The following is a 23750-nucleotide window of genomic DNA, read 5'->3' on the forward strand; positions in this document are numbered from 1 at the left end:
TTCAAGCCCCATGACTGACAGAAAAAAAAATTATTTCCAAGAGCCAGATGCTGGTGGCTTGTGCCTGTCATCCTAGCTACTCAGGAGGCTGAGATCGGAAGATTGCAGCCCAGAGCCAGCCCAGGCAAGAAAGTCCGTGAGACTCTTATCTCCAATTAAGCAGCAAAAACCTAGAAGTGGAGCTGTGGCTCAAAGTGATAGAGCACCAGCCTTGAGCAAAGGAACATTAGGACTAGTGCCCAGGCCCTGAGTTCAAGTCCCATGATTGACAAAAGAAGATCCCCGGGGTTTCCTCTCCTAGGACAAGCCCATGGCTGGACACACAACCGAGGTGTAAGCACGGTCCTCTGCGCCACCCGGCCATGTGGTCTGCCATGAAGTGAGGGAGAAGGGGGGTGGGGGGAGTGGGCGAGGAGGTCCAGGTGTCTTGGAAAGGCTGTGAAGAAGTTGTGGCCAGTTGGCCGAGACCCCCCATGTGAGAGGAGGGGCCAGGAGGCCCCACGGGGGGTCTCAGGGCAGCCGCTCCCGGACATTCCTGTCTAGCTCGGGGCGTGGAGGTGGCACTGTGTGACCCCATCAGTGCCAGCGCACCCCCACCCACCCATCGTCTGCTCTCCGCGAGCGTGCGGCATGGGGGGCTGGCTCCTGCCTTGCTGTGTGAAGGTCAGGGAGGACGCACGCCAGCCAGCTGCCCGTCTGTGCTTGTGCTCCGGAGCCGTGGTTGGCTCCCATTTCCTGCTCCACGCGAGCAGGTGGTGGAGCGACCTTCTCCTGCCCATGCCCAGGGCTTAGTTTCTGAGATTGGAGTCGGGAGCCCGTTGTGTTGACATTGGGCAGCGGAGGGTCAGAGAGATGGCATTCCAGTGTGTCTAGACTTCTCACCTCCTCCGGGGCTGAGGGTGCCGGGGAGTTCAAACCCCAATATGGAACGAAAGGAGAGGAGAGAAGATACAACACCCAGGCCCTTAGTTTAAGTTCCAGTACTGGCAGGTGTACACGCACGCACACACACACACACACACACACACACACACACACCTGTATGCTTTGAATCCATGCACTTTGTTGTACTGGTACGATTGTTTCTACATCTGGAAAGGTCTTTGAGAGGTCTTTGTTGTCCACCTGTTCTACCAGCCCTGCCAGTCCCCTGGCCTCTCCTGCGTGCTAGTGAGCTTGACATGTTGGCTTCGTGCTGCTGTGCAAATATCAATGTGCACACTCCATTCTCCACCTCACACAGGGGAGCAGATTTCCATCCAGATTTCCTTTCTCAAAGGAAGTCCACAAGCCGAGTGTCCTCCCATAGTGTGTCTGTTGACCACAGGTGACAGGAGGGTCCAGATTGCTGAGATAACCCAGCTCAACCACCCCAGCAGGATCTTCCCCGGCTCACGCTGGGCAAGTGAAGGGTTTTATCTCTTGGTGATTGTTCTGTTCTCTGCTGACTTCCTTCCTGGGCAGCCGGAGCAGGGAAAGAACCCCCCTCCTTCCCGTCTGGTCCAGGAGAAGTTCCAAGTCCAGCCCTCACTGGCTGGCCAAGGGTCAGCACCCATGCCTGAACCAATCACTGCTTTCTGTGTCCTGGCCTGGGTCACTTGCTTTGGAGCCTGGTGTGGTTCATCCACAGCCACACCATGCACCGAGAGCAGGAGAGGGCTTTCTGCCAAGGTAAACCAGGGCAGGGACCTGGAAGAGGAGGCCAGGGTCAAGTAGAAGAAAGTAGAAGATGACCCAGGACCAGGGGGCAAATCCAGTTCTGTTCAGTTGGCTAAGCAGAATGCTAACAGGTCGTACTATATGAGAAGGATCTGTGTGTGTGTGTGTGTGTGTGTGTGTGTGTGTGTGTGTGTGCGCACGCACACGCATGGGTGTTCTTTCCCACCACCATGTGCTGTTGTGTGTCTTGAGCCTGGGTTGCGTGTAAGTGACTCCTTTGTCTTCTTCTGCAGATGGGGGCAGCCATGCCATCCATGACTCCCACGCCCCCACTCTGGTATCTGGGGTGGACACATCCCCCTCCAGCCCCACTGGGCACAACTGGGAGATGAATTATCAAGAGGCAGCCATCTACCTCCAGGTGAGCATCTCCAGCCACTGTCTGTGCCTGCCAGGCTCCATGCGGTGTGCAGAAATCCCATTGTGACTTCCACCCCTGCCCCTGCTTCTACTCGGTCTTCTCTGCTGGAAGAAAGACAGTCAATTGGATGTTCATGGGGTGGGGAGCGGTGCATGCACAGGCTGGTCCTCAAAGCCTCATTTGTGTTGTGGCTCAAGTGGCAGAGCACCACCCCTGAGCAAAAAAGCTAAGGGATAGCACCTACACCCCGAGTTCAAGTCTCAGTACTGGCACGCACACACACTCAAAATGTAGTTTCTGGTGTCCACTGAGTGTTAGGGTGAGAAAATTCTTTTTCTTTTCTTTCTTTTTTTTTTTTGGGTCCAGTCATGGGGCCTGAACTCTGGGCCTGGGCGCTGTCCCTCAGCTCTTCAGCTGTCGACTAGCACTCTCTACCACTTGAGCCTCACCCCCACTTTCAGCTTTTTCTGCTTATGTGGTGTTGAAGAATCAAACCCAGGGCCTCATGCATGCAAGGCAAGCACTCTACCACTGAACCACCTTCCCAGCCCCGCTATTGTTTTCTTTAATGCAACTCCCCACTGCAAAATGACAACACAATATTTGTTTTGTCATTAAAAAGAAATTAAAAGGCTGGCTTCTGGTGGCTCACGCCTGTAATCCTAGCCTGCTACTCAGGAGGCTGAGATCTGAGGATCGCAGTTCAAAGCCAGCTCAGGCAGGAAAGTCTACGTGACTCTTTATCTCTAATACACCACTAAAAAAGCTGGAAGTGGAGCCATGGCTTAAGTGGTTGAGCACTAGTCCTGAGCAAGAATAAGCACAGAGACAGTTCACAGGCCCTGAGTTCAAGCCCCCAGAACCAGCGCCCCCCCCCCCCCACAAAAAAAGAATAGATTTAATTAAATTCGGGTATTTATTTGGGACCTGTATGGCCCTCTGTATGCTTCTTGCGTTTTCAAACAGCCTGTAGCAGACGTGCTCTGGAACAAATGCACTTTGACCCTGGTTAAGACTGTAGGAATGTCTGAGGGGCTTTGGGACACTCAGGCACACCTGCTAAGGATCTGGCACGTCTCCTCGTGCACATCACTGCTCTGAGGTTGAGTAAGAGGTGGAGCAGGTCAGGGCACAGAAGTGGAATGACCTGGAAGAATCCAGGAATCCAACAGTTCCTTCTTTCTCCAAGTGGGTAGGAACAGTGACGATAAAGATAAGTACGGGCACTGGTGGCTCACCTCTGTCATCCCAGCTACTCAGGAGGCTGAGATCTGAGGATTGAGGTTTGAAGTCAGCTCGGCAGGAAAGTCCGAGAGACTCCTGTCTCCAGTTAACCGCCAGAAAACTGGAAGGAGAGCTGTGGCTCAAGTGGTAGATCATCAGCCTTGGGGGAAAAAAACTAAGCAAAAGCACAAGTAGCTGAACACTCTCCCACCCACCCCCATACCCCAAGAAAAAAACAAAAGGAAAGCAAAAGCAAAAGCCATGGGCTCTTCAGGGCTAATCTCTGCAGCAGGCCACCGTGATCACCTCCTGCTCATGCCAGCCAGTTCTCAGAGGGGCAGACGGGAGGCTGCCAAGCATGGCTGCTGTCTGGCAGGGCTGGGGGTAAGAGCATGTGCTCAGCACGTGCAAGGCACTGGATTTGGTCTCCAGAGCAACAGAATAGCAGTCGATCCATCAATCATTCAATCAATCCATCAGCTGTCCACTTGGCTATCAAGCGATGTTCTTTCTTCTGTATGCCTTGTTTCTGTGCCTCACCTCACAGACCTGTGGGGAAATGGGACATGTACTGTGCTGACAGGACATTGGTGCAGAGTGGTTATATGATATGAAATGTGTGTGTGTGCATATCTATGTGTGCATGTGTGTATACACACTTAGCCATGCACAGCTGGCTAAAGATGAAGGATGATGGAATTCTGGGCCTGGGCCCTGTCCTTGAGCTCTTCACCTCAAGGCTAGCGCTCTACCACTTGAGCCACAGCGCCACTTCCAGTTTTTTCTGCTTATGGGGTGCTGAGGAATCAAACCCAGGGCCTCATGCATGCAAAGCAAGCACTCTACCACTGAGCTACCTTCCCAGCCCAGATGATGGAATTCTTATGACCTTTAAAATCTGTTCTGTTTGTTTGTTTTTTTAAACTCAGGGCCTCGGCACTGTCCCAGAGCTTTTTTGCTCAAGGCTAGTGCTCTATCACATCGAGCATTAGCTCCACTTCTGATTTTCTGGTGTCTAATTAGAAATAAAAGTCTCACAGACTTTTCTACCTGGGCTGGCTTCAAGTGCAAACCTCAGATATCAGCCTCCTGATTACAGGCTTGAGCCACCAGTGCCTGGATAAATGGCATCACTTTTGAAAAATAACAGCAGTAGCTGAGCACTGTGGCTCAAGCTTGTAATCCAAGCTATTTGGAGGTGGCAGTTGGGGGCATTAAGGTTCGTAGCCGACAAGCCTTTTGTTCATCTCAGTAATAAAAATTCACGAGACTCCATCTCAGTCAGTGGCTGGGCAGGGTGGTACAAGTCTGTCATCCCAGCTGCAAAGGACAGTACAGATAGGAGGATCGCAGTCTAGACTAGTTGAGGCATAAAGGGAGTCCTTATCTTGAAAATAACACAAAAAGGTACTTGTGGAGTGACTCAAGTGGTAGAATGTCTGCTCAGCAAGCACAGGACCCTTGAGTTCAAAGTCCCAATACCCCCCAAATTCATAAGTAAAGCTCAGGAGCAGCAGCAGCATGGCTGCTTCTGCTGATGGTCTGGCAGGGTTGTGTTGGGATTGCGGCAGAGCTGCGGTGTGGGGCAGCCAGGCACCGTGAGGATGCCATGGGATGCCGTCGTTCCCCCCCTCCCCACTTTCCCAGTTAACTCGCTCACCCTCTGCAGTCCTGGTGCCCTGAGTCCCCAGGCCAGGGAGCGGCGAGCAAAGGCCTGGTGTGCATCCAGCCTAATCTAGTTCATGAGCTGTGACACCCTCCAGCAAGCTCAGCACCCCCTTTGGGGGTTGGGGCATGATCAGTGTCCCGGGGAAGATCCCTCTTCGTCTCTGTTGGCAGAGACTTCATGGCCATCGCCTGTTCAAATCCAAGCGTTCAAATCCACGCCCTCGAGCCTGTGACTCCTCCAGCCTTCTCGCCCAGCTATTGGAAGACATCCCTTATGAACTGCATTGTTGTAGGGCTCTGGTGGCTCCTGCCTGTCATCCTAGCTACTCAGGAGGCTGAGATCTGAGGGTTGCGGTTCAAAGCCAGCCCAGGCAGAAAAGTCCCTGTTAGATAGACTCTTATCTCCAGTAACCACTCAAAAACTGGAAGTGGCAGTAGAGCGCTAGCCTTGAGCACAAAGAGGCTCAGGCAGGGACAGTGCCTAGGTCCTGAGTTCAAGCCCCACAACTGACAACAATAACAACTAGCACTGTTTTGTTGTTAATAAATCAAACCAGAAGCTTCCACAGAGGTGGGGAGACGGAGGCCCTGCAGAGACCCCAGAGCTTCCCTGGTTGACTGCTTAGCTGTTCGTTCTCTGTTGGGCTCAGTTTATCTTTTACATCTTGTCCAGCCAGTGACTGGCTCAACGTCCCCTGCTTCCCCAAAGGATGGCGGGGTGTTGCAGGAGCTGGCGGGCTTCCTCCCAAGGCTTGGGCCATGGGAACCTGGGCTGCTTTTGGCTCTGCCCTTTCTCTAGGACACAGCTACTGGGCCAGGCCTGGCTCAGACGTTGGTATGGGAGGGAAGGAGCCAGGTTTCTGGTGCAGTCTCATTTGTGTGTGTGTATGTGTGTGTGTGTGTGTGTGTGTGTGTGTGTTTCTGTGTCTTTTTTGTTTTGGGGGGGGGGTCCTACCAGGGATGGTGGACATGCACCACAGCACCCAGCTATTGGTTGGGATGGGGGTGGAGGTCTCAGGAACTCTTTACCTAAGTTGGCCTTGAGCCTCTAGCCTCCTGACCTCAGCCTCTTGAGTAGCTGAGATTGCAAGCATGCTCCAGCACACTCAACTAGCCCTCTGTTTGGATAGCCAGAGGTTCAGGCTCTGCAGGGTCAGGTCACTACCCACTGCTCTTGACCTTCTCTAGACCCTTCTAGTCTGTTCCACAGGTGGTTTGAAGCAGCAGCAGCCAGCCACTCTCTTGAGTCCCTTCATGAAGGGGTGGCTCGTGCCAGCTGAGGAGCAGCAATTCTGATCGTCCATGTGGGGGCTATTGCAGCATGCTTCTGGCCCGGCCCCTGGCCCCAGACACCCGGCTTGCACACCCCAGAGTCCCTGTCCTTCCAGGAAGGCGAGAACAACGACAAGTTCTTCACCCACCCCAAGAACGCCAAGGCGCTGGCGGCCTACCTCTTTGCACACAACCACCTCTTCTACCTGATGGAGCTGCTCACCGCCCTGCTCCTGCTGCTGCTGTCACTGTGCGAGGCGCCCGCTGTCCCCGCGCTCCGGCTCGGCATTTACGTGAGTGTCCGGGAGCGCCATGGCCCTCCGTGCCGGCGGGGCGGGGGCAGGGGGAGCTCAATGGGGGAATATTCCAGAAGGTCAGAACCCTGCAAATAGACTCCAGACAAAGCCTGGGGATTCACCCAGGCTGTCTCTCTGGGACAGAGTCCGCACCTGGCCCTGGTATGGTCCAGGCTGCCTGCTCCCTCTTCACAAGGTGGGTTTGTGGCCCGCTGTGCCTCAGAAGCCAGATGTTCACTGGACCCTGATGGTTTTTTCCATTCATTGCTTGTTTGCAAGCCTTTGTTCCCATCTGCTTCATCTTTTATGCGTAACTTGTATGCAGTCCTTCCTGGAGTAAGTCTACATTTACAGTTTCATCTTTCTGTCTTTGTGCACACCTCGGCTCCCTCCCTGTGTCTGTTCCTTGAATGTCAAGTTTATACTTAGCTATCTGGGACGAGCTCCATCTTCCAGGCTGTGGCTGGCAGCCAGGGTTTTGTCGCTGTGGTGGGAGGCGGCCTTGGATGGCTTCGAGAAGACCCATGCCCACCTTTCCGGTACAGGTCCACGCCACGCTGGAGCTGTTCGCCCTCATGGTGGTGGTGTTTGAACTCTGCATGAAGCTGCGGTGGCTGGGCCCGCACTCCTTCATCCGGCACAAGCGGACCATGGTCAAGGTGACGTATGCGCGGTGATGCCTGCGGTGACGCAGGCTTGTGTCTCTCCATCTCAGTATTGGAGCCCGTGTCTTTGCTCATGTGGGAGCCCCGTGTCACTGGGGCCCCTTCTAGCTCTGTTCGGGTCTCTGGCGCCGTCACCTGAGGGAGATGTCTTTCCTTTCCTGTGTCACAGCCAGCCAGGCACAAGAGAAGGGTGTGTGTGTGTCAGGCCTGGAGAGAGGGACTCAGATCTCATGCTTTGCACCTGCAAGTGCCACTGGCGCGTGCAGATCTGGTCCTCTGCACAGCAGAGGGCTGTCAGGAGCGTGTCCAGCGGCGCCCAGCTGTGTGACAAGCCCGCTCTCTGTGTAGGAGAGGGTCCCCAGGTTGGCGGCGCTGGAGATGCATCAGGATCTCCACGGCATCCTGGGGCGGGTGGAGCTCTGAGCAGCGTGGGTGCAGACGGGCTGGGCAGTGGCCTCGCTCTAGCCCGCATTGCCCATCCTTCTCCTGAGAGAGAGACGGAAAGAGGGGAGCTCTGGAGAGCGTGGCGGGGGGCTGACCGCGCTGCCCCTGCCGCCCCCAGACCTCCGTGCTGGTGGTGCAGTTTGTCGAGGCCATCGTGGTGTTGGTACGGCAGACGTCCCACGTGCGGGTGACCCGTGCCCTGCGCTGCATTTTCCTGGTGGACTGTCGGTACTGCGGCGGCGTCCGGCGGTGAGGCCCGGGACGTGGGGGGGCGGGGCGGGGGCTGCTCCCTCCGGCAGGCCAGCCCTGCACACACACGCTTCCCCCCACCACACACCCCACCAGGCAGGTGGGGAGAGGCCCCCCCTCCCCCCGTCAGCTGGCCTGTCTCCCCTCAGCAACCTGCGGCAGATCTTCCAGTCCCTGCCGCCCTTCGTGGACATCCTGCTCCTGCTGCTCTTCTTCATGCTCATCTTCGCCATCCTGGGTGAGTGCTCTGTGCTCCTGGGCGCGGTGGGGGCTGGCACTGCAGACACTATGGAAATCCCTGCTTGTATGTAGTCTTGGATGCCACATCTGGCGGCCTCCCCTCCCCTTCCTGGAGCCTCACAGCCTCTTGTGGTAGACCAGATGGCCCTGAGGTGCCTGTTTTTCTGAGACAGGCTCTGGCTATTTAATCGCCCGGGCTCGCCTTCACCTCCTGCATGCTGAGACGGCCGGTGTGCACCTCCACACCAGCCACCGTTCTTGATCGAATCCCTTAGGGACCCCTTTGGATTTGCCCCCCAAGCCAGACCACAGACCAGATTCCCGATCCACCCCTCCTCCCCCGACGTGAACTTTGAGCCAACATTTTGAAATGAGACTTTATGTAAAAATACAGATTTTTAACAAACAGATCTTTTTAACAAGGCTTTTTTTTAAACGCGCAGCTCTGGGTGCCTTTGCGCGTGGCAGCAGGCACACAGGCTGGGCAGCTCTCATTTCTTTTAGATGGCGCATGTTTTCTTTGATTCTGCAGTCCCCTGTTACCTCCCTCAGCTGCACACACACACACACACACACACACACACACACACACACACTTGTGTGCACCGCACCACCACACACTCATGCACACACACACCACACACATCACACATGTGCGCACCCACTACCACACACTCATGCACACACACACACACACACACATACACACACACACACACGCACACACACTCATTAGTCCAGTCTGCTGGACGCCTGGCATTGGCGCCTGTGCCCTAACCAGCTTTTGTTTTGTTTGGCCGCCACTTTCCAGGTTTCTACTTGTTCTCTCCTAATCCTTCAGACCCAGTAAGTAACGAACATCCGCCTCCCTTCGCCGGTGGGGGGTGCCACCCTCAAGGCAAGGTGCCCGGCCGCATTAGGGGTGACCGGCCACATTAGGAAGACGTGTTCCGCCCTGCCTCCTGAGCCATTCTTTTCCTGGAGAGCCGAGGAGCTCCCCTTTCCCGTCCTTAGGAGAAACGTTTCCAGGACCCGGGCTTGGCACATCCCAGCCTTCTGGCAGAGTCGAGCATGTGACTCCCCAGGAAACATGTGCCCCAAAGTCGGCCAGGCTGGGGGTTCAGGAAGGCACAGGCCTGCACACCCACGCCACGGCTGCTCTGCGGCCCTTAGGGAGGAGGCAGGGCAGGATGGGCGTGGGGGGGGGCAAGCCCTGAGCCTCACCGCTCCTTCCTCCCCTCCTCCCCCCTCCCTCCACCCCACAGTACTTCAGCACTCTGGAGAATAGCATCGTCAGCCTGTTTGTCCTTCTCACCACGGCCAAGTAAGTCTGGGTTCCCCCTCCCACCTCCCCCCAAAGTGATGGGGGGAGGTGACTGTCCTTCACAAGGCCTTGGGGGAAACGGGGGCAGCCATGCAGACAGGTGGTGACCTTCTGCCACACAGCTTCCCCGACGTCATGATGCCCTCCTACTCCCGGAACCCCTGGTCCTGTGTTTTCTTCATCGTGTACCTCTCCATCGAGCTCTACTTCATCATGAACCTGGTGCGTGGCTGCCTCGCCCCCCGGCCTTCGGGCAGAGCATCGGGGCGGGGAGTCGGGGCCCATCCATGGTCAGGGCTGGTGTTCTGGGGACTGTCCTGGGAGGACCGCAGGGCCTGCACTGGTCACAGCGGCCAGCATACAGTGCCACTGCCTATAGTACTGGAGTTGGGGCTCAGGCTGCACTAGGAGCTTTGCATCCCCATAGTAAGTGAAGGACAAGCGCACAGCGGCCTAACGCTGCTCCCTGGAGGTCTTGCTGGAATTCTAAGTGGATCGATGACAAAACTGCGGGTCAGACTGACAGACTGACAGACTGATCTGCATGGTGCAGGGCAGCCTGGGAGAGAGCCTGAGCTGGGTCTCAGCACCGCCTCCATGTGTCGGGAACACGGGGCGTGTTTATGTCAGCCCTGTTAGTCATGCACCATCAGAACACTGGACACAGCACACATCTGCCCAGCAGGACAGAAAGCCCCTTTGCACACTGGGTTTTTTGGTGAGGTCTGGGATACCAGGTTGCCACCAGGAGCTCCCCTCATCAGCAGATAGGGCCAGAGCCCCAACCACTTCAAACCCACAGTTAACCTAAGAGGAGCTTTCCAGAGAGTCCTGGAGGTTTTGTTGTTTTGGTAGTGCTGGGAGTGATGAGCCCCAAGGCTTTGCTCGTATTAGCCAGGCCGGCCCAGGGCCTACCCCCGAGCCACTGTGTCCCTTCATGCTCATTTATGAGCTTCTGACACTCCCTCATCCTGGCCACCAATCAGCCCAGGATAAAAACAGAAAATATAGCCCCATCCTAGTGGCTCACACTGGTAATCCTAGCTACTACCCTGGAGGCTGAAATCGAAGCCAGCCCAGGCAACAAAATCCGGGAGACTCTTTTCCACAATTGACCAGCAAAAATCAGAAGTGGAGCTGCGGCTCAAATGGTAGAGCACCAGCCTTGAGTGAAAAAGCTCAGGGACAGCAATCAGGCCCTGAGTTCCAGCCTACTGTGGCTCATATCTGTGGTAGGGACAGACTACAGCATGACCTCCTCAGCGGACGCCCTCCGCCTGCCATCAACCCACAGAGCAAGCACTTAATCCCCAAGACTGTCCCCTACTTCAGGTCCCAGTCACAGGACTCTGGTGGCTTTTCCTCTGGTGACTGCTGGCTGTTGGTGCCGGCATGGTGACTGTGGCCTGTAATCCTAGCTACTTGGGAGGTTGAGATTGGCCAGCCTGGGCAGAAAAGTTCATGGGACTCCATCTGAACCGATAAATGCTGGGTGTGGCAGTAAGTACTTGTCATCTCAGCCATATAGAAAAGATAAATAGGAGGATCATGATCCAGTCCCACCCAGGCAAAAAGCAAGACCCTTTAAAAAATAAAAACTGAAGCAAAAAGGGCTAGAGACCTGATTGAAGTGGTAATGCACCTGCCTAGCAAGCACAAGGTCCTAAGTTCAAATCCCAGTACTACCAAAGAGAAAAAAAAACAACCCTACATTTGTTTACCTTTGCTCTATATAGGAAACTAGAGGATTCATTTAAAGAGGTTGAAAGAATTACAGAATTCTTCTCAGAACATTTTTGAAAGAGAAAAGTGTTTCTAAAAAGATTCCTTCAAATTCCTTCTCATCTTCCCTCACTCTGATCATGCAGAACATGGTGTATGCACTGCATACACAAGTGCTGGTCCTGGGTCTTGAACTCAGAGCCTAGGTGCTAGCCTGAGCTTTTTTTTTTTTTTTTTTTGGCTGAAGGCTGACACTCTACCACTTGAGCCACAGCTCCACGTCTGGCTTTTTGGTGATTAACTCATGGATTTTCCTGCCTAGGCTTGCTTTGAACCATGATCCTCAGATCTCAGCCTTCCTGAGTAGCTAGGATTATAGACGTGAGCCGCGGGTGCCTGGCTGATTGTGTCTTTAAGAAGCTGGTGTTGCTCTTAGGAGGTTCCAAATATGACTTCCTTCTCATCCTTCTTCTCCTGCTCCTTGTCTTTCTGGGACCACACATGTGACACGAGGAACAGAGCCCTGGGGAGGGGAGGGTCACAGGGCCTCCTGGCCAGCCAACTGAGAATGCATGTGGCAAGAAGAATCTAGAAGCATCTGGTAACAAGGTCTTTAAGTATCTCCTTGGGCCTCTATAGAGTGGTAGGACAGAAGCCCTCCCTGGGGGCAGATGACAACCTCTGCCACTAGAGGGCACCACACAGGGCAGTCAGGCCCCCGTGCTTTCTCCAGCTCCTGGCTGTGGTGTTTGACACCTTCAACGACATTGAGAAGCGCAAGTTCAAGTCTTTGCTGCTGCATAAGCGAACTGCCATCCAGCACGCCTACCGCCTGCTCGTCAGCCGGCGGGTAAGGAGGCGCAGCCCCACTGTCCCTGCCCACAGCGGCTCCCGAGCACTCTGTAGTCCCGCGGGAGCCCTGGGAGCCGTGCCAGGCCTGGGGTGGCTGCCGGGGGAGGGGCGGTGGGGTCCTGGGTTTTCCTGGGTCCCACCTGTCCTGTTTGTTGTTCCCACCCCCTCTGCCCCAGAGGCCTGCCGGCATCTCGTACAGGCAGTTCGAAGGCCTGATGCGTTTCTACAGACCCCGGATGAGTGCCAGGGAGCGTTTCCTCACCTTCAAGGCCCTGAGCCAGAGCAACAGCCCGCTGCTCAGGTGAGGGTGCTGGGGGGGCAGGTCTGGCCGTGGGACGGCTGCAGAGAAGCCGGCCAGAGCCTCGAGTTCCCCCAGCGGGCTGCTTGCTCACGCCGACTGTTCATCAGGAGTCTGGGAGCCACAGAAGCCCCGCTCCAGCCTGTTTCATCTGGACCAGCTCTGCTGCTCCCCCTCAAGTCCCAGATTTTGGGGGTGGGGGATCGTCCTGTGTGAGCCAGAGGAGACAGAGGGAGAACACAGCACCCTGCACGCTCACACGCAGCTCGCAGGACTGAACCTGAAATCTCCACACTGCGGAGGCCAGGAAGGGGCGCCCCTCGCGGGCAGCCGACCGAGCGAGCTCCGAGTGGGGCCCAGCCAGGCCTGGCCTCTGCCCATGCCCCTCCAGGGACTGCCCACAGTCCGAGTGGACCGAGCAGAGTGAATAACCTTAGTCCCCAGGGACAGAGGACATCGGGACTCTGCAGGCCTGGGCACAGAGAGCTGTCCCCTCTCCTCTCGAGATGCACGGCGGCAGCCAGGCAGGCAGGCAGGCAGGCGAGGTGCTGCTTGGGGCTGCAGGGTCAATGTCTGTCTTTTCCTGTTGCTTGCCACAGCCTCAAAGACTTCTATGACATCTACGAAGTTGCTGCCCTGAAGTGGAGGGTGAGTTTCTGTGGGAGCGGAGGCCGGGGTGGGGGGGCGGTGTTCCCCAAGACCCAGTGCCCTTGTCAGCAGGGCTCAGATCCTTCAGGACAGCCAGGCCAGGCCCCCGCGTCCACCCTCACCCAGGCCCAGGGTTTTAGCCAGGCTCCTCATATCTCTGTGGCTGAGGCAGGGGACTGAATTGGTACAAAAGCCCCGCCTAGAGTGGCTACAGGGTGTGAGGGGGCAGATGCAGGTCACCGACTGGCTGCGCTGACCCCTGAGTGTCCACACGGTTCCCTGGCACAGTGGAGCAGGTGGGGAAAGAGGCCAGCACCCAGCCCGGCCTAGTACTGGGCTCTGGCCTGACCTCTGACCTCCTGGGACCTGTTGTTGCCTTGCAGGCAAAGAGAAACAGAGAGCACTGGTTTGATGAGCTTCCCAGAACAGCCTTCCTCATCTTCAAAGGTGAGCTCAGCTGCTGGGGTAAGGGAGGTTCCCAGAAGCCATGGAGTGGGAGAGGACCTGGGGTCTATTCTGGGGGGGGGGGGGGGGGAGATGTAATTATCTGAGCAGAGGAAGTGGCAGGACTTGGACTAGGGAAGGACTGTAATCAGTCATTTAGAAATCCAGTGTCTGGACCAGCGTGGTGACACACTGCGATAATCCCAGTCCTCAAGAGGCAGCCCTTCCCCAAGACAAAACCCTTAAGTCATGTGTGCATGCTTCTTACTTAACAGGCATCTACCCTTAGTTTGTACCATCTCTGAAGGACCGTCGGGTGGGGGGGGGAGGGTGGCGAGGAGGACTATGTTTGGCCCTCTGGAAATTTCTTCAAGCCTGGCCTACAGCCATTCTGAAATGCACAGAGAGCATGATCTGTGTGTGGTTGCCCCAGCCAGGCTATGGGCAGATGAGTTTTCATTGTACTGAAATGCCAGGCTGTCCCCAGAGCAGCTGTGGTCGGCGGGCGCTGCCCGGAGCCTGGGCAGCCGTGAGATGTGGCTCTCGGAGGCCCCTCCCTTGTGGCCCCGGGGCCGCAGGACCTGGTCGCTCACGTGGGATCATTCGCCTGAGTATGAAGTTTCCAGTGTAACCTCTTTTCCCTTCACATAGGAATTAACATCCTGGTGAAATCCCCGGCCTTCCAGTATTTCATGTGTAAGTGTGACGCGCCACAGCCCCAGGCCCCTTTCCTCCCGGGTCCTTTGTGGTTTTAGACGGTGGAGGGGTTAGAGAGATTCGTCCTGTGGGTTGTGGTGTTAGCTCTGGGTCGGCTGAGTGAGTGCGCATGTGTTTAGCACACGCCAGGCCTTCAGCTCTGTCCTAGAGACTCAAAGAAAGACGGGAAGGAGGGAAGAAAGAAAGAAGGAAGGAGGAGGGCTGGAGGGGGGGATGATGATCCAAGTGTTTGGAAAGTCTGGACCCACACATGCAATGGTACTACTATTGGGTCTCTTCAGTCTTGTTAGTCTAGAAGTTTCTCGTCTATCTTCCCCGCCCTCCCTTAACAATGAATTGAGAAAGCATGACGAGTTCTTTCTGGTGTCCATAGCCTCCTGGAAAAGAACTGGGGCTGCAGCCGTGGCCTGTAGATTGCCCGGCCTGCCCGGCCTGCCCCTTTCTCCCATGCCCTCTCTCTTTCAGACGTGGTGGTGGCGATGAACGGGGTGTGGGTCCTGGTGGAGACCTTCATGCTGAAAGGTGAGTGCAGCCCACACCCCTGTGCCCCGCATCCCTGTCCCCCGCACCCCTGTCCCTTGCATGGCGCCCTGGGCTTGTCTCCAGCCTGCTTCTCTCTTCCAGGTGGAAACTTCTTCCCCAAGCACGTGCCCTGGAGTTCCCTGGTCTTCCTTACCAGTGAGTGTCTGGGCTGCGTGCTGCAGCTGGCTGGGAGAGCTTAGATGGGTGTCCATGTCCCTCGGCCCCTCTCGAAAGGGAATGAGCAGAAAGTGGCCTCTCCCTGCCTCCCCTCTGCTGGCCCCGCCGCCCTCGCTCCACGCAGGGGGAGGGCGCAGGTCAGCTGCTGACCGCCACCTCCTTGTCCACAGTCTACGGGGTGGAGCTGTTCCTGAAAGTGGCTGGCCTGGGCCCTGTGGAGTACCTGTCCTCCGGATGGAACCTGTAAGTGGACAGCACAGTCCTGGCAGGACTAACCAGGGCTGACCAGGAGCAGGGCAGGGGTGGGGAGGGGCAGGGGCCTAGCCTGAAGGTCGCTGACGGACCATGGCCTTCCCTCCCCCTCCCCCCCCAGGTTTGACTTCTCAGTCACAGCTCTCGCCTTCCTGGGGCTGCTGGCCCTGGCGCTCAACATGGAGCCCTTCTACTTCATCGTGGTCCTGCGGCCCCTCCAGCTGCTGAGGTGACCGGGAGACCCATGAGCAGGAGCCACAGACGTGGCAGCTCTGCAGGGACACTGGGGTGGGGCCGGGTCTCCCGTGGGTGTGCAGGCTGCGGGGACCTTCTTGCACACCGGCATCCGGGGCCTCTGCCAGGCCGAGTAGCTAAGCTTAGGAGCACCGGCTTCTGCCCACAGCGGGGCCGCGGGTCCAAGCGCTGGTCTACAGGCAGGTCATAGGTCAGCGCCTCGGCCCCTTGTGTTCCCCAGCATGGCCTCTGGTCGGAGAAGCCACCATGTGGGTCTCCCCACGCTCTCCCAGACCAGCAGGAGCTGGCAGAGCCCTGCTCTCTCCACAGCCTCGTCCTAACTCGGGTCTAGGGGTTCCCAAGGCCTTGGGTACCAGGCTTTCCCCCTAACTAGAGGGTCATAGTCCACCTGTGTCCCCACCTTACCCTTTCCTTGGAGAATGAGGTTGGGGGGGGGCGGACGCCATCCTATGCCCATCTGGAAGGGGAACTCTGGGCTGGTGGCCCTGGGCCAGATCCCTCGTTCCTCCACGCTGCCGCCTCCTTCTGCCGAATATCTCGGGTGTCTCCCCTCCCCCTGCCTTGCCACTCTGCAGCGAGGCCTTGCTCCCGGGGAGCCGCCTGCTTTGGGTGCGAACCACTCTCTGTATGCCTCTAAGAGGGGTGCTACAGAACCCCGTCTCCCCCTGTGGGGGGACCCTGCCCCGCATCCTGGGGCTGCGGGAGAGGTGAGGGAAACAGGCCCAGGCGGATGAGCCCCCTCCCTCCAGCCACGTCCGTCATGCGAGGTGTGGACGAGGCTCCCGTGCATCTGAAAGCAGGGGTGCAGGCTGTGGTGGCATCAGCGCGCGACTCTTGTTTCTTGGGGTTCAGGTTGTTTAAGCTGAAGAAGCGTTACCGAAACGTGCTGGACACCATGTTTGAGCTGCTGCCACGGATGGCCAGGTACTGTCCACAGGTCCCGGTAGCTCAAAGCCTACACCCATAGGGGCTGGATGGGGCGGTAGCTAGGGTGAAGGGGATCATCAGAAGGACCGGATCTGGGGTTCAGTGGCTTCCAGGACTGGATCGGGCCCCACAGATTCCACTTCTCCATGGCCTAGCAGGGAGGGCAGGTGGCGGTCAGCTCACTGACCCCTGGAGGAAGGGGTCACCCGCAGGTGCCTTTACAGGGAAGAGGCAGGTCTGGTCTAGGGGCATCTGTTCCTAGTGGAGCCATGAGGCCCCTTACCAGTGGTCGCCTGTCAAGGGCCGGGGGCAAGCCTGTCCCACGGGGCCTGAGGCCAGGGCCGCAGCCGCCCGCCCGGACACCTCCCCCTGACGCTGACCTTCCCCCAGCCTCGGCCTCACACTGCTCACCTTCTACTACTCCTTCGCCATCGTGGGCATGGAATTCTTCTGCGACCTCCTCTACCCCAACTGCTGCAAGTAAGTGGCCAGCATGGACCCGCCCAGGCGTGGGCCCTGGGCTCGCTCCCCTCCATCTCAGCCTCCGCGGGCCCTGGGCTCGCTCCCCTCCATCTCAGCCTCCGCGGGCCCCACGCTCCTGGGCTTTGCTGTCTGCCTCAGCACATGCAGAGCCAGGGCTCGGGCAGCCTCCAAGGAGGGCATCTGAGTCCCAGAATGGTCCAGGCCTCCACTGGCCACCCCCGTCCCCAAACCTGAGTATCCTGAATCCCATAGCTCCCACTCATCACTATCCAGAAGGCAGGACCTGCAAGCTTCACTGGACAGCTTCAAAGGGTCAGACAGATAGACGACAGAGGGTCACAGAGCTCTACGATAGAGCTACCAGGTCACACGGAAAGACCCCATCTCAAAAAGAGAAGGGTGGAAGCTGGGTGCTGGTGGCTCACTCCTGTAATCCTAACCACTCAAGAGGCTGCGATCTGAGGATCATAGTTTGAAGCCAGCCCAGGCAGGAAGGTTCCCTTGAGACTCTTATCTCTAACCAACTGGAAACTGGAAGTAGAGCTATGGCTCAAAGTGGTAGGGAGGTAGCCTTGAGCAGAAGAGCTCAGGGAGAGTGCCCAGGCCCTGAGTTCAAGCCCATGCCCAACCAAAAAAAAAAAGTAGGGGGAGAGAGGGGTGGGATAGGAGAATGGCAAACAAAATGTCCCCCAAAATCAGGGTTGCCTGGTCAAACCTGGATGCCCCGGGCAAAGCAGGGGAGAAGCGGAGCCGAGCGTGAGGCCACCCCCGGGAGCTACTCCCTGCCCCCTCCGCCTCCTCCCTCCACGGTGGGAAGTGAGAAGAGGGAAGCCTTGTCAGCTGCAGAGAGATGCTAGGTGATGGGGGAGCCCAGGGCCCCCCTGGAACAGGACAGAGCCAAGAGCAGGAAGACAGGGCCGGGATGGACAGCTCCCTTGCTAGGCCCTGGCCTGCCCGCCCGCCGTCTGTGCAGCAGCAGCAGCAGCAGCAGCACCGCCTGACCCTTCTCCACGCCCTCATCTCATCCGCAGCACCAGTACAGTGGCAGACGCCTACCGCTGGCTCAACCACACGGTGGGCAACAGGACCGTGGTGGAGGAGGGCTACTACTATCTCAACAACTTCGACAACATCCTCAGCAGTTTTGGTGGGTGGGGGGCTGTGGTGAGGGCGGGCCTGGCGGTGCTGCTTGGGCCCTGCAGGCCTTGGGGGGCGGGGGGGGCCCACAGGGGTGTCAACAGCGGGGATGTGTGAGACCCCCGTCTCCAGCGGGAGTCCAGGCTGCCAGGCACTTTTCTAACCAGAGCTGGAGGGGTACAGCGCCTAGCCACGCCAGGGCTGCCCCCAGGCCCGCGTGCCCTCGGGTTCCCTGGTGAAACCTAGGGTGATTTAAACCCAAGAGGAAGGGGCGCTCCAAGGCCGGGTGTGCATACTGTCTGGGAGCGCTTTTCCGGGCTGCTGAGGCACCGGCCATTGCACGGGACTCCCCATGAAGTGGCTTGCAGGCAGTGGAGGGACCTCTCGTCCGGGCCTGCAGGAGCGGGGCTGACCGGGGCTCTCTCCCTCTGCAGTGACGTTGTTTGAGCTCACGGTGGTCAACAACTGGTACATCATCATGGTAAATACGTGTGTGTATGTGTGTGTGTGTGTGTGTGTGTGTGTGTGTGTGTAGGGGGGGGCGTTGCTCTTCCCCTCCTCCCCCTCCTCCCCCAGCTCGGGTCTGCAGGGAAACCTCATCCCTGTTCCTCTTGGCCATCTTCCTTCATCCTGGCGCCCCCACCCCAGCAGGCTTTGCGGCTTTAACCCGTCCCTGTAAGCTGGAGAGCAGCTGTTCAGATAAGGAGCAGTGGCCGGGCCTGTGGTGCCAGCCGCTGACAGAGGGAGGAAGATCGGGGGGCTAAGGCCAGCTTGTGGGAGACCCTATCTAAAACACGAAGAGAGAGAGGACTGGGACCTTCCCGACAAACACGAGGCCCTGAGTTCAAACCCCAGCACGGAGAGAAGAGTGAAGACGCAGTTAGGGGGAGTACTTCAGTGAGGAGGCGGACGCCAGGGCGGCCTGGGCCACAGTGTGAGCCAGGCCCTGTCTCGAAACTAAAACAGAAAGAGCCTGAGCATGGGGGCTCCCACCTGTAAACCCAGCTGAGGAGGATTGAGACCAACCTGAACAGAACAAAAAGGCCAGCCATTGGGGCTGGGAAGGTGGCTCAGTGGTAGAGCGCTTGCCTTGCATGCCTGAGGCCCTGGGTTCGATTCCTCGGCACCCCATAAGCAAAAAGAAAAAAGCCGGAAGTGGCGCTGTGGCTCAAGTGGTAGAGCACTAGCCTTGAGCTGAAGAGCTGAGGGATAGCGCCCAGGCCCAGAGTTCAGGCCCCTCAATCGGACCCCCCCCCCCCCCCCAACAAAAAGGCCAGCCAGACCCCTGCTCAACCCATAAGCTGTGTGGCGGAGTGCGTCTGTCGTCCCAGAAGCATGGGAAGATTGCAATCCTGGCTGTCAGAAAATAACAAAAGCAAAAAGATCTGCAGATGGGGCTCAAGTGGTCGAGCCTAGTGAGTGCAAGGCCCCAAGTTCAAATCCCCAGCACCACCTAAAGAAAGAAAAATTGAGAACCTGGCAGAATGGGCATGGTAGCAAACCCCCATCATCCCGGCTACTCAGGGAGCTGAAGCTGAAGAATCGCCGAGCTGGGAGCAAGAGTCCAGCCCAGCCCCCACAGCAGCGCTCTGCCCCTACAGGAGCAGTATGACAAGCATTGCTGGTTTTGTTTTTCAAAGGAAAAAAAAATTTTTTTTGCCAGTCCTGAGACTTGAACTCAGAGCCTGGGCGCTGTCCCTGAGCTGCTTTTGCTCAAGGCTTGCACTCTACCACTTGAGCCACAGCACTACCTTTGGCTTTTTCTGTGTATGTGGTACTAAGGAATTGAACCCAGGGCTTCAAGCATGCTAGGCAAGCACTCTACCACCGAGCCACCTTCCCAGCCCTCTTTTCCAATTCTTTTTTTTTTTTTTTTGGGTCCAGTTGTGGGCCTGAACTCTGGGCCTGGGCGCTGTCCCTCAGCTCTTCAGCTCAAGGCGAGCACTCTACCACTTGAGCCACAGCGCCACTTCCGGCTTTTTTCTTTTTGCTTATGTGGTGCTGAGGAATTGAACCCAGGGCCTCATGCATGCAAGGCATGCGCTCTACCACTGAGCCACCTTCCCAGCCCCTCTTTTCCAATTCTTAAACTCTCCTAAGTCCCTTGCTGCTTAAGACAAAGACCCAGCTGTGGAGGCCCAGGCTCCCTCGGCCATCTGGAGAGGGGCCAGGGGTCACGTTCAGTGGGGCGAGGCCCCTCTCCTGTCCCTGTGCTCCCAGGTGGAGCAGGAAGGCTGGGAGGAGCCGGGGATGCGTGGTGCCGGTGCCTGGCGCTGCCCACGCATGCTCCCTGGCTTCCCCACCCCCATCCAGGAAGGTGTCACTTCGCAGACCTCGCACTGGAGCCGCCTCTACTTCATGACCTTTTACATCGTGACCATGGTAGGTCCACCCAGCCACGCACCCCGCCCCCTTGTGGCCCGCCACACCTCTGACCCACGCCCTCCTTCCCTGCTGGCCAGGTGGTGATGACCATCATTGTGGCCTTCATCCTGGAGGCCTTTGTCTTCCGCATGAACTACAGCCGCAAGAACCAGGACTCGGAAGGTCTGTGCAGGGACTCCCTTGGCAGGCATTGGCACCATTGACCCGCTGGCTCTCTCTCCCCCTCTCTCTCTCTCTCTTGCTCTCTGTATGGATGTCCAGCTGGCCATCTGGCTGCCAGCCGCTAGCGGTTGAGCTTGTCTGTCTGGCTTATCCATCCCGATCTCTTCTTTGCCGTGATGGTCAAATGTTTAATAGCAGACCGATGCTTGTGATCTCATTCTAAAGTCAGCCTGGCACATCACTGAAAGTGTGGAGGAGGCCTTGGGTGGCTGCCCTGCAAACTGCCCTTCTCCTGCCCTCCCCGCACTGGACCCGCAGCGCCGGGAATGGCCAACAGCTGCACAGGCCCTGTGTTAGGCTGACTAGATAGATAGATGGATGGATAGATAGATAGATAGATTGATTTTGTTTTTTGAGCCAGGGTTTCTCTTTTCTTGGCCTTGTACTCAGAAGCTTCCTGCCTTGACCCTCCACGTGCTATCTGACCATTTTCCTTTCGGTGGGAGGCGCCTCCCGGGTCCCCTCTGCTCTTCTCCCTTCCGATGAGGGTAGGGAAGGAAGGGGCACAGAGCAGGGGCACACGGGGCCAGCGTGTGTTTGGGGAGGGTCGCTGGGCTCTGCGGCTGCCCGCCCCGTTACCCCTTGCAGATGACGGAGGCATCACCCTGGAGAGAGAGATCTCCAAGGAAGAGCTGCTTGCCGTCCTGGAGCTCTACCGCGAGGGCCGGGGGGCCTCCTCCGACATCTCACAGCTGCTCGAGACCCTGGCGCAGATGGAGAAATACCAGGTAGGAGGGTGGGACACGGGAGCGGGCATTGGCCTTGTGTCCTCCTGCTCCTGGGGGTGACACTCGAAGGTGTGGGGCGGGGAGGGGTTGTGTGGGGGAAACCCAGGCTCTGGGGTGGCCGGACCTGGCAACCTGTCTAACTATCTCCACTTTCCAATAGCAAAATTCCCTGGTGTTTCTGGGACGGAGATCAAGGACCAAGAGTGACCTGAGCCTGAAGATGTACCAGGAGGAGATCCAGGTACCCATGGGCACAATGGGAGGGGTCCATGGTCCCCCGAGGCGGGTGCGGGGACACTGCTGCCGGTGTCTGGGTCTCTGGCGGACCCTTAACTTACTCAGGGCAACCTGATTTGTTGTGAACATCTCCATCTCTTACCCTGAGCGGGGCCGCAGGGGCAGATGGGGGTCATCGGGGCGCAGGGAGGGTGGGCGGGGACCAGAGCGCCGCCCCCCCCTTCGGTCTGGACCTGCTGTCCTGTGCCTGGCATTCCTGGCCGGCAGGTGTGTGTCAGCCGGTGGGGGGTGGGGGCCGCTCCTGTGGGGGTGGCCCCGGCTCAGCCCTGCCCCGCTCTGTGCAGGAGTGGTACGAGGAACACGCCCGCGAGCAGGAGTCGCTCCAGCAGATCAGCAGCCAGGTCGCAGGTCCTGCCGCCCAGCAGCCCCCCATCAGCCGCCAGCGCTCCCAGACGGTCACCTAGGCACCCCCCCCCACCCCAGCCCGCCAAGCCATCTCTTCTATGCAATAACCCAATAGTGTTACGTTCCGCGGCGCACCGACGATGTGTGCCCATGTGCCCACGCAGGCGCAGACTTACCTAGGGACAGCAGGCAGGGCTGCACGCCGCCACCGCCTTGCGGTCCTCTCCCCTTGTCTTCCTCCACTCCAGCAGTCCGCCTGGGCCTGGGGGTCCATGGGGTGGATCCAGAAGCCCCCTCCTCAAGAATGGATGGGACCACCCCTCCCCGTGCCTGGGGCTCAAGTCCCCACGCGTCCCTCAAGCTCCATGGCCCGCATGGGTGTCTAGCCTGGCCCTGGGGAAGAACCACTTAGATGAGAGAATCCGAGGCCCCAGGGCAGCCCTTTGGGGACAAAGGAGTAGACACCTGCCATCAGGTCTCAGCCCGCAGTGCTGGGCTGCAGCTACTGGCGTGCCAGTCTGCGTCCTGCCTCCCGCTGTCCCCCAGGCCCTGGCGGCTGCCAAGTCCCCGGCCTCGGCCTCTGCGGAGGAAGCAGGCCCGAGGCCCAGGACCGGCGGCTTCTGCAATGTGTTTCTCCACCATGTTTTGTTCCACTTACGGCTTAACCTGTTCAGCAGAGGGGTGTCTGGGGGACCCAGGTCCTGGGGACGTGTGTGTTGGGTGCCAGCCTGGTGCTCATGGCACCCAGGATGGCCGCTCTTCCTGGATTTGGGGCTCAGGGGCCCAGCACACCCAGGGTCCAGGGTTGGGGGGTGGGGGTCTGTGCAAGAGAGGTCCAGGGAGGGTCTCAGCCACCTTCCCCAGCACCCCAGCAGTGCTGGGGTAGGGACGGCGCCCGGCTGCAGAGCAGGCTGGGGGTGGCAGCCAAAGGGGGTGTGGGTGTGGGTCAGAGCCATGGTATCTTCAGCCCTGCTGTCCTGATCACGGAACCGGGGATGTGCTGGGGTGGGGAGCTGGAGAGCACCCCAGCCAGCCTAGCTTTCCCCCTGGTTCCTGGGGCTGGCAGGTGGATGGGGGGGAGCCAGGGACAGCTGTAGAGGAGCAGATAGAGCTGACCCATGGACCTGAGCGGTCCCCCACCCCAGGCCACACTGGCACAGACCCCGGGGGGGGGGGGGTAGAGGGAGGGGACTCATGTTCTCTGTAAAGCCCAGCCCTTGTCATTGAGAAGCACTGGTCCTCCAGGACTGGCAGGGGCGACACTGCCCCATCACAGGAGCGTGGCCGGAGCCCAGGCCACAGCCTTCTCTGCAGAGAAGGAACAGTTTGCACAACCAGGTGCCTTTAGCCTTTGAGCATTGGAATGGGCATTGTGGAAGCAGGAGGAGGGACAGCCGGTAACCCAGGGCTCGGGGCCTTGGACTGAGCATTCTGTGGCCCCAAGGGAAGGGAAGGCAGGGCTGGGGCAGGAGGGTGCTGACCGGCCCACGCTTGCCCCAGAGCTGGGAGCAGGGTCCCCCAGGAAGTTAAGTGCGGAGGGCTCAGGACGGGACCTAGCTCAGGCCTCTGGCTCCACTGCGGCTCAGCGGGCCCCGGGGATGACCACTGACAGCCCCACGCACAGCCCGGGGTGAGGGGGGGCATAGATGCTCTGAGGGTCACCGCCGGGGGCCCCCCCCTTCCTCCTTGCTTCCCTCCCCCACCCCAGCCTTACTCCACACAGGCAGACAATCATTTTGTACGGCTCAGATCACGGGAGCAACGCCACGAGGTTTTGTACATTGTGATTTCTTACTCTAGAAACCCACTGGGTCCGATTTCTGGCGTATTAATAAAAGCGCTCTGCTTTGTAGGCATGGCTGCTGCCTCTTGACTTG

General features: G+C 58.1%; 1 protein-coding gene across 3 annotated transcripts in view; it reads left to right on the forward strand.

Annotated features, from left to right (window-relative positions):
* The window catches only part of Tpcn1 (two pore segment channel 1), a 44568-nt gene extending 20843 nt beyond the window's left edge, over nucleotides 1-23725 (forward strand). For all 3 annotated transcript variants that reach the window (XM_042668902.1, XM_042668903.1, XM_042668901.1), the window contains exons 3-28: nucleotides 1953-2080; nucleotides 6361-6537; nucleotides 7086-7199; nucleotides 7768-7898; nucleotides 8048-8136; nucleotides 8950-8984; nucleotides 9404-9462; nucleotides 9585-9684; nucleotides 11918-12034; nucleotides 12213-12337; nucleotides 12934-12982; nucleotides 13366-13429; nucleotides 14078-14122; nucleotides 14609-14665; nucleotides 14768-14821; nucleotides 15013-15085; nucleotides 15216-15323; nucleotides 16202-16273; nucleotides 16667-16756; nucleotides 17791-17906; nucleotides 18331-18377; nucleotides 20210-20278; nucleotides 20359-20443; nucleotides 21092-21231; nucleotides 21392-21472; nucleotides 21813-23725. In XM_042668902.1, coding sequence (XP_042524836.1) covers nucleotides 1953-2080; nucleotides 6361-6537; nucleotides 7086-7199; nucleotides 7768-7898; nucleotides 8048-8136; nucleotides 8950-8984; nucleotides 9404-9462; nucleotides 9585-9684; nucleotides 11918-12034; nucleotides 12213-12337; nucleotides 12934-12982; nucleotides 13366-13429; nucleotides 14078-14122; nucleotides 14609-14665; nucleotides 14768-14821; nucleotides 15013-15085; nucleotides 15216-15323; nucleotides 16202-16273; nucleotides 16667-16756; nucleotides 17791-17906; nucleotides 18331-18377; nucleotides 20210-20278; nucleotides 20359-20443; nucleotides 21092-21231; nucleotides 21392-21472; nucleotides 21813-21932 — 2345 coding nt within the window. In that variant the 3' untranslated portion in view covers nucleotides 21933-23725. The remainder of the gene's footprint in view (nucleotides 1-1952; nucleotides 2081-6360; nucleotides 6538-7085; nucleotides 7200-7767; nucleotides 7899-8047; nucleotides 8137-8949; nucleotides 8985-9403; nucleotides 9463-9584; nucleotides 9685-11917; nucleotides 12035-12212; nucleotides 12338-12933; nucleotides 12983-13365; nucleotides 13430-14077; nucleotides 14123-14608; nucleotides 14666-14767; nucleotides 14822-15012; nucleotides 15086-15215; nucleotides 15324-16201; nucleotides 16274-16666; nucleotides 16757-17790; nucleotides 17907-18330; nucleotides 18378-20209; nucleotides 20279-20358; nucleotides 20444-21091; nucleotides 21232-21391; nucleotides 21473-21812) is intronic.
* The last annotated feature ends 25 nt before the right edge of the window (nucleotides 23726-23750 follow it).

The sequence above is a fragment of the Dipodomys spectabilis genome, unplaced genomic scaffold, assembly GCF_019054845.1.
Source record: "Dipodomys spectabilis isolate Male_0828 unplaced genomic scaffold, ASM1905484v1 ptg000480l, whole genome shotgun sequence".
In the NCBI taxonomy this organism is placed as follows: domain Eukaryota; kingdom Metazoa; phylum Chordata; class Mammalia; order Rodentia; family Heteromyidae; genus Dipodomys; species Dipodomys spectabilis.